The 17526-nt window shown below is 41.6% G+C and overlaps 1 protein-coding gene across 3 annotated transcripts in view; it reads left to right on the forward strand.

Annotated features, from left to right (window-relative positions):
* Positions 1 to 17526, forward strand: part of ADSL (adenylosuccinate lyase) — a 47080-nt gene extending 29554 nt beyond the window's left edge. For all 3 annotated transcript variants that reach the window (XM_038393213.2, XM_043502041.1, XM_043502040.1), the window contains 9 exons: positions 8725 to 8896; positions 9230 to 9276; positions 9798 to 9888; positions 11695 to 11764; positions 12926 to 13073; positions 13710 to 13800; positions 14363 to 14452; positions 16842 to 17018; positions 17384 to 17526. In XM_038393213.2, the coding sequence (XP_038249141.1) occupies positions 8725 to 8896; positions 9230 to 9276; positions 9798 to 9888; positions 11695 to 11764; positions 12926 to 13073; positions 13710 to 13800; positions 14363 to 14452; positions 16842 to 17018; positions 17384 to 17470 (973 nt within the window). In that variant the 3' untranslated portion in view covers positions 17471 to 17526. The remainder of the gene's footprint in view (positions 1 to 8724; positions 8897 to 9229; positions 9277 to 9797; positions 9889 to 11694; positions 11765 to 12925; positions 13074 to 13709; positions 13801 to 14362; positions 14453 to 16841; positions 17019 to 17383) is intronic.

Raw genomic sequence — 17526 nt, forward strand, 5'->3', positions numbered from 1 at the left:
ACAATTTTATTTAATAGAAAAAAATAACTCTGCAGTTAAGTTCTGCCCAAAACATATGGGGATAGGAACATTCCCAGAGCATATGGGTTAAGTTAGCATCTGTTGAATTACAGTGCCAACATTTATCTGATTTAGTGGCACCTGTTTGGAACCGTGAGAGGTGTCCAATGTTGCCTCCATTTTCTGCTGGATTAATCTTAAATGGAGGATCAAAGAGCAGTTCGGAGCACTGACTAAAATGTGTTTCCATTAGTAGAGAATAATTGGTCTAGTTCCTCCTCCTATTTCTTTTTTGGGGAATCCATGTTTAATTCAAATTTGCTGGCCAAGTATGTATATATAGTGTTGCCATAGGTTTTGGCAATCTGGATAATATTTGGAGGAATGAAAACAGTTCAGGTGGGTCAGGGTAGCTCAGGCATTGGGGCGAAACAGGTGGGAGACAGCATGTTTGAGTTGGCTATACTGCCGCCACTACTTAGTCTCTAGACCGAACCTTTCTTTTAATATTGTAAAATGGAGGAAAGTATTATTTTCAATAAATTGATGATCAAAATCCCTTTCCAAATCCATCTGGCCAAATGATGGGGTTGCGTTTTATACAGATTCAAGTTACTTCAGATAAAGGCCTTGGTATGTAGAAGGTGGCGGGGGGAGTCTTTAAATTTCAAAATGGTATGCCAAGTATTTCTGGCTGCCACAACAGTTGGTAATTGCTCTTTAGGGAATCTGTGGTAATCTGAGTGCAGCGCATTTGAACGGGTAAAGGATCAACCAATTCTGCCTCCAGCTGGAGCCAATCTGGGGCTGTACAGCACAAAACACACCACTGTGCTGCTTGGCTATTAATTATTGCCTTATCGTAAACGGTGAAGTTGGGAGATCTAAACCAACCTGTATTGACAGAGGGCTGCAATCTTTGTAAGGATGTTCTGTTAAAAGCACCCACAAGAAAGACCTGAACATGTTGTTGATTTCAGTAAAATAAAAGGAATATGTGGGGAGGGGGGAATTCAGAATAAAAAGTATCCGGGGAAGGGCATTCATTCCTCCACCCCTGAAGGGAGAGGGGTAGTGCCTTCCATCTGTTTAAATTGTTTGCTGACTGCATGATTAATGGGGCTAGGTTAACCTTGACTATGTTTTTAATTTCCTTATGGAACAAGATGCCAAGCCATCTGAGGTTTGTCTGTTGCCATCTAAATGTCCCTACAGGAGAGCTACTTCAAGCTAGATCTAACGAGATCTTCATTGCCTCTGACTTACCCTAGTTAATCCTGTAGCCAGCAAATTTACTGAAGCTATCTATCGTTCGTAATATTTGGAATAGATTGACCTGGGTTTTTAATAAATAGGATGTTCTCTGCATATAGAAGGATTTTTGTCACCAGAGTTCCTGATTTGATTCCTTGAATACCTTGTTTCAGAGTAGCAGCCGTGTTAGTCTGTATCCGCAAAAAGAAAAGGAGTACTTGTGGCACCTTAGAAACTAACAAATTTATTTGAGCGTAAGCTTTCGTGAGCTATAGCTCACTTCATCAGATGCATGCAGTGGAAAATACAGTGGGGAGATTCATATACATAAAGAACATGAAACAATGGGTGTTACCATACACACTGTAACAAGAATGATCAGGTAAGGTGAGCCATTACCAGCAGGAGAGTGGGGTGGGGCGGGGGGAAACTTTTTGTAGTGATAATCAAGGTGGGCCATTTCCAGCAGTTGACAAGAATGTGTGAAGAACATTGGGGGTGGGGGGAATAAACATGGGGAAATAGTTTTACTTTGTGTAATGACACATCCACTCCCAGTCTTTATTCGAGCCTCAGTTATTGTATCCAGTTTGCAAATTAATTCCAATTCAGCAGTCTCTCGTTGGAGTCTGTTTTTGAAGTTTTTTTGTTGAAGAATTGCCACTTTTAGGTCTGTAATCGAGTGACCAAAGAGATTGAAGTGTTCTCCGATTGGTTTTTGAATGTTATAATACTTGACATCTGATTTGTGTTCATTTATTCTTTTACATAGAGACTGTCCAGTTTGACCAATGTACATGGCAGAGGGGCATTGCTGGCACATGATGGCATGTATCACATTGGTAGATGTGCAGGTGAACGAGCCTCTGATAGTGTGGCTGATGTGATTAGGCCCTATGATGGTGTCTCCTCAAGGGCTTCTTTTCCATGGGTCCAGATGATGAAGATATCGTCATCAATGTAGCACAAGTATAGGAGGGGCATTAGGGGACGAGAGCTGAGGAAGCGTTGTTCTAAGTCAGCCATAAAAATGTTGGCGTACTGTGGGGCCATGCGGGTACCCATAGCAGTGCCGCTGATTTGATTTGAATACTTTGGTGTTCCCTAATTAGTACTGCAAGTGGTTCTAATGCCAGATTGAATGGGAATGGGGAGAGGGGACATCCATGTCTACTTCCCTAAAACAGATCAAAGGTGGGAAATATTACACTGTTTCTTAGGTTATGAGAGTTGGGATTGAAACATAAATAACATAAACATAAATAAAGGATTTCCCCAAGTCAAGTTTATCCAGGATAAGAAACAGATATTGCTAGTTCATTCTCTCAAAGGCTTTCTCTGCATTGAGTGAGATGATTGCATGGGAATTTGTAGCATGTTGATGGAATGCCATAACATTAATCAACTGATGTGTTACCTGAACCATGCCTTTTTTAATAAATCCCCCCTGATTTGGGGTGAACCCTATCAGTTGTTACTTTTTCAAGCCTCTTAGGCAATATTTTTGATAATATTTTTATATCCATATTGATTAAATAGATGAGTCTATAGCTGTTACACTTTTGCGCTTCCTTACCCAGTTTAATTAGTACAGTATTTAGTGCTTCCCTCATAGTAGAAGGTAATGTACATCTTTGTAAATGTAGAACAGCTTAGGGACCAGAATTTATTTGAGACTTTGATCAAATTCTATCAGTAGGCCATCAGGACTCAGGGTCTTGCCAAGACCCATTTTCTTTCCTGGCCTTGATTATTTCCTCTGATTGCAAGGGAGAGGCCAGCCTGCCCAGCTGCTCTTCTAAGATTTGTGGGAGGTTAAGAGTTTTAACAAAATTATTCAGTTCTTCTGAGTTAGGTGGTAAATCACTATTGTAAAGAGCCTGGTGGGAATTTCAAAACTTGATCACTGATTGTGATTAGCAATAACCTGCCCCTGTTCTGATTTGATTGATACTATTCGGGACTTTAACCTCTCACTTTTAATCTGTATGTAAGAATTTTCCCTGCTCTCTCCCCCGACTCTCGGTATGTTTGAGTCTAAAAAGAGCAAATTTGGCTCGTGCTGAAGTCAGTCTATTTACTTTATAGTAGGGCTGCCAAATGATTAAAAAAATTAATCGTGATTAATTGCACTGTTAAACAACAATAGAATATCACTTATTTAAATATTTTTGGATGTTTTCTACATTTTGCAAATATATTGATTTGTTACAACACAGAATACAAAGTGTACAGTGCTCACTTTATTTATTTTTTATTACAAATATTTTCACTGTAAAAAACAAGGAATACTATTTTTCAATTCACCTAGTACAAGTACTGTAGTGCAATCTCTTTATCATGAAAGTTGAACTTTCAAATGTAGAATTATGTACAAAAAAAACTGCATTCAAAAATAAAACAATGTCAAACTTTATCACCCACAATCCACTCAGTCTTATTGCTTGTTCAGACAAAAAGTTTGTTCACAATGTCACCTGCAAGTGAGAACAGGCGTTCACATGGCACTGTTGCAGCTGGTGTCACAAGATATTTACATGCCAGATGTGCTAAAGATTCACATGTCCATTCATTCTTCATCCACCATTCCAAAGGACATGCTTCCATGCTGATGATAATCCAAAGCAGTGTGCACCGACACATGTTCATTTTCGTCATCTGAGTCAGATGCCACCAGCAGAAGGTTGATTTTCGTTTTTGGTGGTTTGGGTTCTATAGTTTAGCATATCGGGCATGTAAATACCTTGCAATGCCAAATACTTTGCAATGCCGGTTACAAAAGTGCCATGCGAATGCCTGTTCTCACTTTCTGGTGACATTGTAAATAAGAAACGGGCAGCATCATCTCCTGTAAATGTAAACAAACTTGTTTGTCTTAGTGATTGGCTGAACAAGAAGTAGGACTGAGTGGACTTGTAGGCTCTAAAGTTTTGCATTGTTTTGTTTTTTTAGTACAATTTTATGCAACAAAAAAAATCTACATTTGTAAGTTGCATTTTCATGCTAAAGAGGTTGCAGTACAGTACTTGTATGAGGTAAATTGAAAAATACTATTTCTTTTATCATTTTTACAGTGCAAATATTTGTAATAAAAAATATAAATGAGCAGTGTACACTTCGTATTGTGTTGTAACTGAAATCAGTATATTTGAAAATGTAGAAAAATATCCAAAAATATTTAGTAAATTTCAATTGGTATTCTATTGTTTAAACTGCGATTAATCTCGATTCATTTTTTTGAGTTAATCGCGTGAGTTAACGGTAATTAATTGACAGCCCTACTTTTAAGATAACACTGGTATATGGAGTGGGAAAGGCCATGTTGTCTCCTTTTAAGAAAATTTTGTTTGTCTTCTTTAAAATGAACTGCAGTCATCCCTCTCAGGCAGAGGCCTTCTTTTTGGAAACTTTTTCTTTCTTTCTTAATTATTTTTTGACCCACACATGCTCCCTGCTCCATTCCTTCTGGCCTTACCACTCAGTACCTTCAAGGCCTCTCTTTTACTTGCTAGTTTTTTCTTCAACCAAACTTAAGCCAACTTTAAGTCTCTAATTTTATATACAGAGGAGTAGTTGGCACATTCTAAATCCATAGCTGTAAGTCATTCAGTTACTTCCAGGAGCCAATCCTGGCTAGCTCTCTTCCTACCTACTGAGTAGGAAATTATCCTGCCCCTAATAAAAACTTAGTGTATCCCTTAGGGTGGATCAGGATCACTCTGGTGTGTCACTTGTTTTGAAGAAGAACAAAATTTCTTCAGTGACAAATATTTTCAGAACTATATCTTTCAAAAGAAAAAGTACAGTCTCCATCTTCTTCAAGTCCAGTTTGTGTTGGGAAGGGAAGATTGTAGTAACGCTGGTGCATGATCAGAGGTCATGATAAACTTGATTTCATTATTAAGCAGTGAGTACATCAGAATCATAGAAATTATTAAGAAATCTGTGTGTGAATACATGGAATGTGGGGAGAAAAAAAGCAAAATCTTTCATTGTGGTGATCTGCAACCAACATACATCTTTTAACCCCAGTTCTTCCATATAATCTTCTGTAATGTTTCTAGCATGTGATTGTATATGTTGGGGCCAGCCTCATTTATCAAAAAAAGTGTCCGACAGCTCGTTAAAATCTCCTGCTATGATGATTGGATCTAGTGGGATATTAATTTTGGAAAAAACTTGTTTAAAAACATTTGGATCATCTTTATTTGATCTATATACATAACCATACAATAATTAGGGTATATAGAGAGAGTCAGAGATGATAGCCTTCACCACCCAAAAATCTGCCTTCCTCATCTTTATTTACATCCAGAATGTGTAAATTGAGTCTTTTGTGAAACACTATTGCTAGACCTTTAACTGTGGAGGAGAAATTGTTAAACATCCATTCTCTCCTAAATTTCTCTGCCTCCAAGCCATTAAGGTGGGTTTTCTCTAGGAAGATAATATCTGCTTTTACTGTTTTTGGATTAATGATCATTCTTTTTCTTTTTAATGGGTGATTGACCCTTTTGATGTTCCAAGAAACACAATATATAATATTAGCCCTAAAGAGTGCTTTTAGGTCAAATATCTCTCTATCAGGTGCCTGAATAGTGTCATTGCTTGGGTCATTGTTAATTCCAGATCTAGGAAAGTTGTATCCAAGTTCCCCCTCACCACACCGGGGACATGAAAGGGAATGGAAAGGGGACAGAGTAAGACAGATCAGTAAAGCTAAAAAATTGATCACTTCATTTCTTTTTTTCAGTTTTTCTAAGTGTTCCAAGGTTCACTTAAAAAAATACATAACTTAGATCCTGTTTCAGTTTGAATAAATCCAGGAGGATTTACGAACATGTGCCTTGTCACTTACCTAACACATCCCACCCCCAACAAAAAAACAAACACTCAGGGTGTAACCGGATTCTTTCTAACTTTTTAAAGAATAAATAGTTTCATCTCAGGGCAGGACATGGTTTCTGGGGGAAAGATTAGCACCCGAACGGAAGAACAAGTCTATAGTAGTTTAAATAATGATATTCTGGCATAACTGGATTATCTATAGATGAGTTCATAAGCAGAGCAGTTCTTAAAATTTTCCCACTAGAGCTTTGTCCACATTGGATTATAGTGAGAATGCCATTGCTCAATAGTTAATTACATCAGCAATGTAAATCAGCATAACATATATTTCAACTCATTTTCCAAAAATAAAAACTAAAGAAAAGAACCTGAACTAATATTACTGAAAAAAACTGACACTCATACTAACACATTATCAGTAATTTGGTAAATTGTACCCAGCAATAACTACTATTCTTGGATAGGTTTCAGAGTAGCAGCCGTGTTATTCTGTATCCGCAAAAAGAAAAGGAGGACTTGTGACACCTTAGAGACTAACAAGTTTATTTGATATATAAAACTTGTTTTTATAAAACTATAAACTTGTGCTCAAATTTGTTAGTCTCTAAGGTGGCACAAGTCCTCCTTTTCTTTCTTCTTGGATAGCATTTTAGAAGATCACATTGCTTTACAGTTGGGGAATTGAAAAAATTCATCATAAAACTGAAATCTTCCTTACATTGTTTAGATCTGGAATCTCTCAAGTGTAGGTTTAGGGGAAATGGATTGAATATTTCCAGATTTACTATAAACCTGAAATATAGAAAATTAAATGGGGACGAAGGAAAGTAAAATTGTTGGGGGGGGGGTTGAAAAAGGTTCCGGGGGAGGGAAAGTGCCTCTAATAGAAAACAAAATCACACTTCTCTGTTGAGCCTTGCCAATCCATGCATGTAAAGAGTCCCCACATCGGGTGAAGCTGTTTACTTAGAGTCAGGGTCTCAAAGGTGGGTGTACCCCAGTACGCTGGAATCATCAGGGACAGGGAGGTAGGATAGATGCAGGCAAAACAGGTGTGGCCCTACTGTAGCACTCCAACTTCCCAACAGCAGCAGCAGCTGGAACCCATACCTGCTTTGAGTCCAGCTGGAGCTCCAGCAGGGGCATAATTCAGTTAAAGATGAGATCCTTGTCCCCACCATCTTGCTCCCCAGCTGTCTCCCTTTGCTGGTGAAACCAGGGAACTTCAAAGAAATGACACCAGGGAAGAGGAAATAAAATGGTGGATTTGCCCTGTACAGTTTGTTGTTAGATTGAGAACTGAATTCTCACGCTGCAGTGACTGATCTGCTAATAGAAAAGGAGTACTTGTGGCACCTTAGAGACTAACAAATTTATTTGAGCATAAGCTTTCGTGAGCTACAGCTCACTTCACGAAAGCTTATGCTCAAATAAATTTGTTAGTCTCTAAGGTGCCACAAGTACTCCTTTTCTTTTTGCAAATACAGACTAACATGGCTGCTACTCTGAAACCTGATCTGCTAATGTGGTTTTAATGCATCCTGGCTGTATTTTCTATGGCGTGTATAGTTCTATTGAATGTAGTCCTCTCTCCACCACGTCCTTGGTGTAATCAAAGAAGATCATCAGCCTATGTCCCTTTCACGTTAGGTTTTTCAGTTCAGAGGCTTTTTTAAGAATGAGTTCCTTAATATTGCATGTTTAAAATCTTACAATTCTGTCCTGGGGCTTTGCATTTGGAGAGGGTTTGGATGCAAAGGAGAGGTGGGCTCTTAGTATCTAAGTTCTGATCAAGAGAGAGGAGAGAAAAGCACTGGCCACATGGTGGGTAAAAATTCCACAGGCCTTCCTTTTCCAGCCCTTGTGGGAAACCTACAATTCTCAGATTTTCTCCATGATCTTCCCTTGAGATAATTAACCTTACATGTAGTGCTTTAATAGTTTTTCCTCTTCCTTTGGTTTATATTCATGGTACTGACTCTGTCTTCTAGCAAGGAGATTCTAGCTTCCTCTAGTCCTAATGCCAAGCCTTGCAGATTAGCTTGATGTGTGCTAGTAATGTATTTGATCTCCCTTATATCTTCAGATAGGTTTCTTAAAAATAGTCTGTTCATTCAATTTGTTTTAGCTAGTCCATAATTTAATCTCCTGTCAGAAGGGTGGCCTCTCCCTTGTCAGCCATTTTGGCTGCAAGAGGACTGTCTGACCGCTTCTGTTTTCTAGGATGTTGCTGGAAGTCTGGAGATGGACCAGCATCCATAATGATATTAAATTTAAAGAGTTGTGGAATAAGATCTGATGAATATTTGATTTAAAGAAGCTATTCACTTGATGCTGGTTGTGTATTTCAGGAGGTGGGGAAAGGAGCTGCAAAACTAAGCCACCACCATCCCCCTAGTGGCTCCCAGATGTCCGTATATTTAGCTTTTAAATCTCTTTTTCCATAAACTGGGCCTTTCAGTTCCTTCGTTACTGTCTCTTATCTCAGACCCTTCAGATTTGAAAGGAAGGAGTCATGATGGTTCTCGTTAGTGGTATCTGAGTACCTGTCTTTCTAGCGAGGCTGTACAAAGACTGTGTGCAGGTGGTGACACAATGACAATCTGCCTTGGTTACTCTCAGGCCTGCACAGCTAACCACAGTGGGGAAACGCTGCTGCCTGTGGATCCAGGACCTGTGCATGGACCTGCGGAACCTGGAGCGGGCTCGAGATGACTTGCGATTTCGTGGTGTAAAAGGCACCACTGGCACCCAAGCCAGCTTCTTGCAGCTGTTTGAGGGAGATCACGATAAAGTGAGTCATCAATCCAGTGATCAAAATTCCCAGTAAGCAGGTTAAGAAGATTGACTTTGTGGGGGAGGAGAGGATCTAGGGTCGAATAAGTATGGACACAGAGGGTCACTATGAAGGTTCATTGGCAGAGCTCTGGGAGAGCAGAATTGTAATGGTGGGGGTGCTTCAGGACAAGGTTGAGATGTGCTGGCAGAGCTCTTAGTGGGTTCAGAAGGGAGGGGGAGTTGAAGCCTTTACATTTTTGTCCTCTGTCAGTATCCCTTAGCCCTGCATGTTTGACGCTTCAGTTACTACTTTCTGAGGTTCCTGTCTGTTTGTTTTTTTTTTCCTGAGGTGGAGGAGCTGGACAGGCTAGTGACTGTGAAGGCGGGATTTAAGCGGTATGTGAAAAGCTTACTTACCTTGAACTCTAAAATATGCTGAGGAGAATTAATAGCCTGACACCTTCTCCCACTGTCCACAGCAACACAGGTTCTTCTATCCGGCTAACTAACTTCCACTCTGTTGGGCTTACATTTAGAGAGCACTTTCACCTGGTTCTGTTCCTTTCCAACCCCCACTCCACAATGCAGCTCTGCGAAGGAAACTCCACCTCCCAGCTAGGTCTCTGTTTCTACTTCTCTTGGTTACATTTTTTTTCACCCTGTCAAAGTATGAGCTCCTGTTCTTCCTCCCTTGTCGCTGCATGCCAGCCCAAGGAGCACAGCAGCATGAATCAAGTGTCCCATCAAATGTGAATGAGAAGCCAGGAAGTCAAGTGAAGTATTGCAGGTCAAGCCACCCATTGGTGTTAGCCAGGCTGAGCTCTGCAGCATTGTGCCCCTGCAGCGCGCATACTCACTCAGTCCTATTTTAATGGTGCTTGTGTCCAGAGGGCGTTATCTTTGTTTTTTGTTTCCAGAGCTTATCTCATCACAGGGCAGACCTACAGCCGCAAAGTGGATGTTGAAGTCCTATCTGTGCTAGCCAGTCTAGGGGCATCTATACACAAGGTGAGGTCCTTGTCTCCAAACTCAGTATGGAAGGGAAACATTGTCAATCTAAGGGGTTTGGGGAGGGAGATCCTGGTGCAGAACACTTTCCACAGGAAACATGAGTTGGAGTTCAGTGCTTAAATGTTCTCTGCTCTACCAGACTATTTCTTCACTGGATGTTTTCTCTCGGATATCAGAGCACCAGGAGAATCCCATACCTGTTTTCTTATTTGAGGGTGGTGCAAAGGGCAAGTGTCATAAATATAAAGGGAAGGATAAGCACCTTTCTGTATACAGTGTTATAAAATCCCTCCTGGCCAAAGGCAAAACCCTTTCACCTGTAAAGGGTTAAGAAGTTAAGATAACCTTGCTGGCACCTGACCCAAAATGACCAATGAGGGGACAAGATACTTTCAAATCTGGGGGAGGGGGGGAAAAGGGTTCGCCTGTCTGGGTAATGCTTTTGCTAGGAACAGATCAGGAATGCAGCCTCATGACTCCTGTTAAGTTAGTAAGTAATCTAGCTAGAAATGCATTCAATTTCCTTTTGTTTAATGGCTGGTAAAATAAGCTGTGCTGGATGGAATGTATATTCCTGCTTTTGTGTCTTTTTGTAACTTAAGGTTTTGTGTAGGATTCTCTGTGTTGAATCTGATTACCCTGTAAGGTATTTTACCATCCTGATTTTACAGAGGTGGTTCATTTACCTTTTTCTTTAATTAAAATTCTTCTTTTAAGAACCTGATTGATTTTTTTCATTGTTCTTAAGATCCAAGGGTTTGGGTCTGTGTTCACCTGTACCAATTGGTGAGGATTATTATCAAGCCTTCCCCAGGAAAGGGGCTTGGGGGGATATTTTGGGGGAAGATGTCTCCAAGTGGGCTCTTTCCCTGTTCTGTGTTTAAAACGCTTGGTGGTGCCAGGATACAGTTCCAGGACAAGGCAAAGTTTGTAACTTGTTTTTAACCTAAACTGGTAAGAATAAGCTTAGATGTGCAGGTCTCCACATCTGTACCCTAGAGTTCAGAGTGGGGAAGGAACCTTGACAGCAAGTAAAATGAATTCACTTAGACTCTAAGGGGGGAGATCCCAAACAAGATAGCAATCAAATTTGTGTTAAAGCTAATCCAGTTAGAATAAATGCCCTCCCTAATGGAACATGTTTTAAAATCTCACCATTTCCTCCCTCAGTACGTTCCTCCCATTGAATTGCTTCTCTCGTGGAGATAAGTCCTTGTGGGATTTTTCCTCTTCGATTATCCCCACACTCTCCCTTGCCTGCACTTCTGACTTGTGGTAGTTTATCCTGTATGTTCTCTGGTCAGTGAACATTTCAGTGTTAAAGCACAATGAAGACTTAAATTATGTATCAATGTTTACTAATTTATCTTCTCTCCCTTGACTGTTCGTGGAGGCCTGTCATATCTCAGTAGGACAAACATCCCTTCCCTCTTCCCGATTCTTTTGACTTGAGGTCTTTAAGTATAAATTAGGAAGTTTCAGAAAAATTGCAACCCCTATGGAAATTGGCCTCTGTCTTCTCTGAGGTGCTACCCTGTCAGGAAACCTGATTGCAGCTTTCTGGTTGTCTAATGTGGATATCGATGTGATTAATTTGTAATATTGATTGAACCTTAATTTTTTCATAAGAAATCTAAAGCCTTAATTTTGGAGTTGCTCACTTTTTGAAGGGAATTATTCTCTCTCCCGCAAGCTACTCCATGGACATAAATACACAGTGTTCCCAGACACACTACCTAATACCGGTGTGAACAGCTTTGTTCATTTGCTTTTTTTTTTTTTTTTTTTTTTTTTTTTTAAAAGATCTGTACTGACATCCGCCTTCTGGCCAACCTCAAGGAGATAGAGGAGCCTTTCGAGACAGACCAGATTGGTAAGAGTGGCAGACATTGGTTCATGATACATGTTCCAGTTAGCTTATCTTTTCATTTGTCTTGGTGATCTCCTCACCAGCACCTTCTTCCCAGGAACAATAGTGATGTCACTGGCATAGATTGCTTTTAATTAAAAAAAATTAACTTTTTAATCTGTCTGTGCCTGTCTAACAATTTATTAACAAGCAAAATCCAATGTTGTGCCCAAATAAGTCAAAGTGCAGAAATAATAATGCCCTTGCTCCCCACCCCAGCACAGATGAGGGCCTGATTCTGAGAGGAGCAGAGCACTCTCCGCTCCCATTAAAGTTAATTGGCTCAGTATTGCGGTCATTTGTATATTAACAAACTTGGAAGAGTAAAACCAGGGTGGAGCCTTGTACTGAAATCAGTCCCTGATGTAGCTGTGATGAGAAGGGGAGAGAATTCCAGAGCTGTTAAGCTGGAACTGAGAAGGCCCAGCCACCCAAGTTGATGTTGTAGGATGAGTCAACATTTTTGATCCTCGCCCACGTCAGTTACCTCAGCCATACTAGAGCAACAGGCTTTTTAAATATTGACAGGTTGTTTTTTAAATATTGAATCCTCAGACTTTCAGTCACTGTCGCTGCAGGTTGCTGACTTTCATGGGTAGGCCATTGAGCAGACATGCGAAATACAGCACACTAAAGTAGCTCAGCCTCATTTCTTTCTTTTATATTGATAAAGTAATCTTTCAGGGTTAGGAGTTAAGGCCCCCACTTTCTCCTCTGCAAGTTACAGATACAGTTCTGGTTTGGGGGAGGTGGTTTCGAAAAGACCTGCATAGTATGATGCAGTGTTGGTCCCAGAGTATTAGAAAGACAAAGTGGGTGAGGCAATATCTTTTATTGGGCCAACTTCTGCTGGTAAGGGAGAGAAGTTTTTGAGCTTGAAGAGATCAGTATAAGCTCAAAAGCTTCTCTCTTTCACCACAGAAGTTGGTCCAATAAAAGATATTACCTCTCCCACCTTGTGGCTCTGCATAGTATGAATCAGACTGAAAAGTGGAAGATGGATTTGTTTTCTCTTGAGAAGGCCAGTATCTTTGATCTCTCCTCTTCTGTGTGTTTTGTCTCCTGCCCTCTTTTTATCATCCTCTCTTTTACCACCCCCACTCCCCATATTTTTCTTGCCTGCAGGTTCCAGCGCCATGCCTTACAAGAGGAATCCAATGCGTTCGGAGCGCTGCTGCAGCCTGGCTCGCCACCTGATGACTCTGGTCCTGAATCCACTCCATACAGCCTCCGTGCAGTGGTTTGAGCGCACCTTGGATGACAGTGCGAACAGGTCCATCCACGTGCTCCGCAGCTGGCCAGGGGGAGGGTAGTGAGCAGAGAAACCCTAGTTATTGATGAAATAAAGGAAGAGGCTGTTTTTAGAGGGTTAAAACTGGTTTGGGGTAAATGTTCTCCTCTCACTCAATGCAGTGCTTAGAAAGGGCTTGTAGGGAACAATACACTGACATATTTAGAATATAGTATTTTTAATCTACACCCCCCTCAATTCTGAATCTCATGCTGGCGGACACCACTTTATGAAAAGCAACATCATTAGAGGACATTGGGAGCCCAGCAACAGAGGCTGTAAACTGACTTCTCTCTTTGAGTAAGGCAATAATTAATGTTTTACACAGTAAAGATCCTCTGAAAAGGAGAAGAGCAGTACCTGGGAATGGTGCAGTAGCCATGGGTAAGGGTAACACACTGCTCTTCTTGTCCTGGCCTGTCCCAACAGCAGGTGCTTTAGGTTGCTCCTAGCTTCCCCAGTTCTGGCCTGTCCCAGCAGGAAGTGCCTATAAGGAATAGCTCTGGCTGTTGGGAGGGGGAGTTGCCATCTAGAGAGACATGCAGGTGCTAGGGGTTGAGTTAGGCTGCCTCATTCTTTTTTGCTAACCCAGACACCCTGGTTACATTTGTTTCACAGGCGTGTGTCTCTGGCTGAGGCTTTCCTCACAGCTGACATCATACTGAGCACGCTGCAGAATATCTCCGAAGGACTTGTGGTGTACCCCAAGGTAAAGTAACAGAACTTGCATGCAGTCCTGCATCCCCGTTAGCACTGCGAGCCTGCAGAAGAAGCCATCCCACTCAGACCATTGAATTCTTATCTGCTGGCTAAGTGATTATTCCTAAGGACTGCCAAGCCAAGCTGTCCAGTTTCTCACCATGGCACTTTTCTTTGCAATACAAAAATCAGAGGGCTCATGAAGAAATTAAAATGCAACAAACTTAAAACAGATCAAAGAAAATACTGTTTTCTGAGGTACACGACTAACTTGTGGAATTTGCTGCCACAGGATATGGTTGAACGAGCTCTCTCATTAAGATTAAAGAAAGTGTAGGCAATTACATGAATGTGACTCACACCTGCAGTAACTTTAGCTAGGATAAAATTTCAACATTTCAGTCTTACTATGTTTATTTCTAGATTGGGTCTGGAAAAAGTGGCTTTTGTTTTGTTTTTTCCGTTGTACAATTTGGGGCATCATGGGGCAGGAGTACGGCAGGAAATTCCTGATCAGATCTACTGATTGTCCACTCCAGTGTGGTAGTGCCCGTTTCTTTTAATTTTTTTAGGTGATTGAGAGGCGGATCCGACAGGAGCTGCCCTTCATGGCCACAGAGAATATCATCATGGCCATGGTGAAAGCAGGGGGTAATCGCCAGGTATGTACCCAGTTAGGAGGGTCTAATGCTCACTGCCAGGCGTCATACTCTTGAGGAATGGGGATATATAAAAAATTCGGAATTATTTTCCCTCTCTCCGTTGGCGACTCCTTGGTCTACCATAGCCCAGAGCTGTTAATCTTATGATTATGTTGCAGGGCCAGTCTTCTCCCAGTCATTTGGGAAGGGAGCAGCTTGAGGGAATTCTTATTCATTGTTAGAAGCTCTGTGGGGGGGATATCTATCCACCTACGATGTAGCAAGCTGTCCATTTATGACAGCAGACTGTAATTTTTAATTGTTTGTTGCAAAGGCACCTAGTGCAGGATGGACGATTGTTAATGGAACAAGTTTGACAAATTGAATATTTTTTGTAAACGAAAACGCTGGGGGAAATTATTGCTATAATGAAGATGCTAAATAAGGTTGTACTGAATGCCCATCCAGGTGGCACCTCACTAGATGCCTGCTCCACAAAATCAATATAGTGCTTTTTTCATTACTCTTTACGATCCTTCAGCCAATTTTTAATCTAGGAGACAGCTTCATATCGATCCATTTGATTTGAGTCTGTCTCACAGCAAGTGTTACTGAATATTCTAATACAATCCAAACACCATGACTGTGTGTTCCCATCATCACTAACTTTGTAGTTCAGTCTAAATCAGGTAATCAGCTTGCTTGGCAGGATTCATTCTTAATAAATTCATGCTGCTTATATTTCCACTTGCCTCTAGACAGTAATTTCCCCCTAAATATTAGTTTCATCGTTTTATTATTGACAGAAATTAGACTTGCAGGTTGGTAATAGTGAGTGGGATTTTCAGGTTAAGTGAGTTAGGAGCTTTCAATTGGACTCGTGTTCCTAACTCACTTAGACACTCCTGAACACTCCTCCCCTCCAGTTTGGCTTGGGCCAGTGTAGTTACTTTTTGTAACTTAAGTTTGGTATCTTAATGCCCTTAAGGCGCTGTTTAATGTCACTGTAGACGTCTGGGCTCTGGCTGGAACCTAGGCTCTGGGACCCTCCCTCCTGGCAGGGTCCTAGAACCCAGGTGAAGTCCAAAATCTATACTGCAATTAGACAGCCCCGCAAGCCCGAGTCAGCTGACATGGGCCAGCCCTGGGTTTTTAATTGCAGTGTAGACATACCCTTGGAGCTAACTTTATTCTTATTTATTAGTGAGCCTACCTTCTCTCTAGTACTATTTAGCTATAGTTAGATACAGTTATAATAAAATCTCCTGTAGTTCCCATTAACTCCTTTGACTAACTTTAACTTGTTCTGCTTTTGTGCTCTCTTTAATCCAAGTGATTTCCCATAGATCCTACCAGGGGTGATCTTCTTTTTCCAAGCTAGGAGATGGGGACTCATTTGCGTATATGGTGCTGGCACCATCACCCTCACCTCTGGACCCCATATAGAGTGCTCTCTAGATCTGCAGTGGGGAACTGAGCGGTCCACCGGAGGAGCAAGTGGGCCATTGGCAGCATGGGGGTGGGAAGGGCATAAATCAAAAATAATCATCTTAGGGTTCTGGAAAAGCACAGCTGGTGGAGTCTGTTGACATGGCTCCACTGGAGCTACATAGGTGAGGATCAGGGCCAGTGTGGAGGTACAGGGTTTTTGTGCATACACCCCTGCCTGGCATTGGTTTCCCTAGGTTTGGAGACTGGCTGGCACAGCCTTTTCCATTCAGGGGCATCTCTTTAAGGGAATCCTTATAGATGTTACCTCCCCCAGTGCCCCATCCTGTAGGATTTTCCTTGGGAGGGGATATTTGGGCCCTTGTTTTTTTCCAAATAAACCTTAACTCACTTTGGGTAACTACATTCTCCCTGCTTGCTAAGCTGGACAATTTTCTTCTCTTCCTTTCCAAACTTGTGAATGTTTTGTGCTGTTAAACTCCTGCAATGTACCCTGCACCTCAGGGGCAATTAGTGGTGGATAAGGAATTCCTGCTTGCCCAGTTTATAGAATGCTTTGGGAACAGTCATGATGATTTTCCAGCAACAGACCATAGATGGGTTAGAATTACTAAAAGTATCCCACAGTGTGTCACCAAGGAAGGACTTGAGGGAGTGGAAAGAGTTCACCATCTTATTTTGTGGGTGTAGTATAATTAAACACGGAATGTATTTATAATTCAGACCCTTCACCTCAGGGGGGAAAAGTTTAACAGATGCACTGTGCAGCGCATGTGTGTGCACACTGTGCTGTGGTGAAGCGGTGATTGGCATTAAATAGCTATGATACAAACTTTAGCTGTTTCATTCCTATGCTATGCAATACAACAGCCTGGGACCGACCTCTACCCTCCATGCACCAGTGAGTCAGCTGGCTTGAGGTGTGCTGTGAGTAACGTGATGATGGCTCTCTTCCCACTAGGATTGCCATGAGAAGATACGCATTCTTTCCCAGCAGGCAGCTGTTGTTGTGAAACAGGAAGGGGGGGATAATGACCTCATTGCTCAGATCCGTGCTGACCCCTACTTCAGCCCCATCCAGGGACAACTGGAGAGCCTCTTGGAGCCCACCTCCTTCACTGGACGTGCTTCCCAGCAGGTGAGGTTGCAGGAAGCAGCTTAAGGTGTTATGGGGAGTCATGCCATAAATTATCTAAACCATGTCCCCTTATGTGTCTAAGACAATCCACTTTCTGTATTACTGCCCCTTCCTCTACAGGACTGGATCTCTGCCCATTCTTCTAAAGGAAGGAGGGGTTACCATTTTCTTAGCCATGCAAGGCATCCCTTCCCTTTTCTGTCCATCTCAGTTCCCTTCTATCTCCCCCATAGTCTTCGATCCTTGATTTGCTGGGTGACTGGGTCTGTGAGACAGACCCTGGGGCTACAAGCTGGAGCTGAATGAAGCACAGAGAGGAACCCATTTGTTTTTCTAACCTTCCCTTCCTCTTTCCCCTTGAGCAGGTGGTGAGGTTCCTGAAGGAGGAAGCTCGCCCAATGCTGATCCCGTACCAAAGCAAGATGGGTGTGAAAATGGAACTGGCACTTTAGCTGGGCTTATGGATGTATAGGAATGTGAGTGATATTAAAAGCCTTAATAAACCAAA

This window comes from Dermochelys coriacea, chromosome 1 (genome assembly GCF_009764565.3).
Source record: "Dermochelys coriacea isolate rDerCor1 chromosome 1, rDerCor1.pri.v4, whole genome shotgun sequence".
Taxonomy (NCBI): Eukaryota; Metazoa; Chordata; order Testudines; family Dermochelyidae; genus Dermochelys; species Dermochelys coriacea.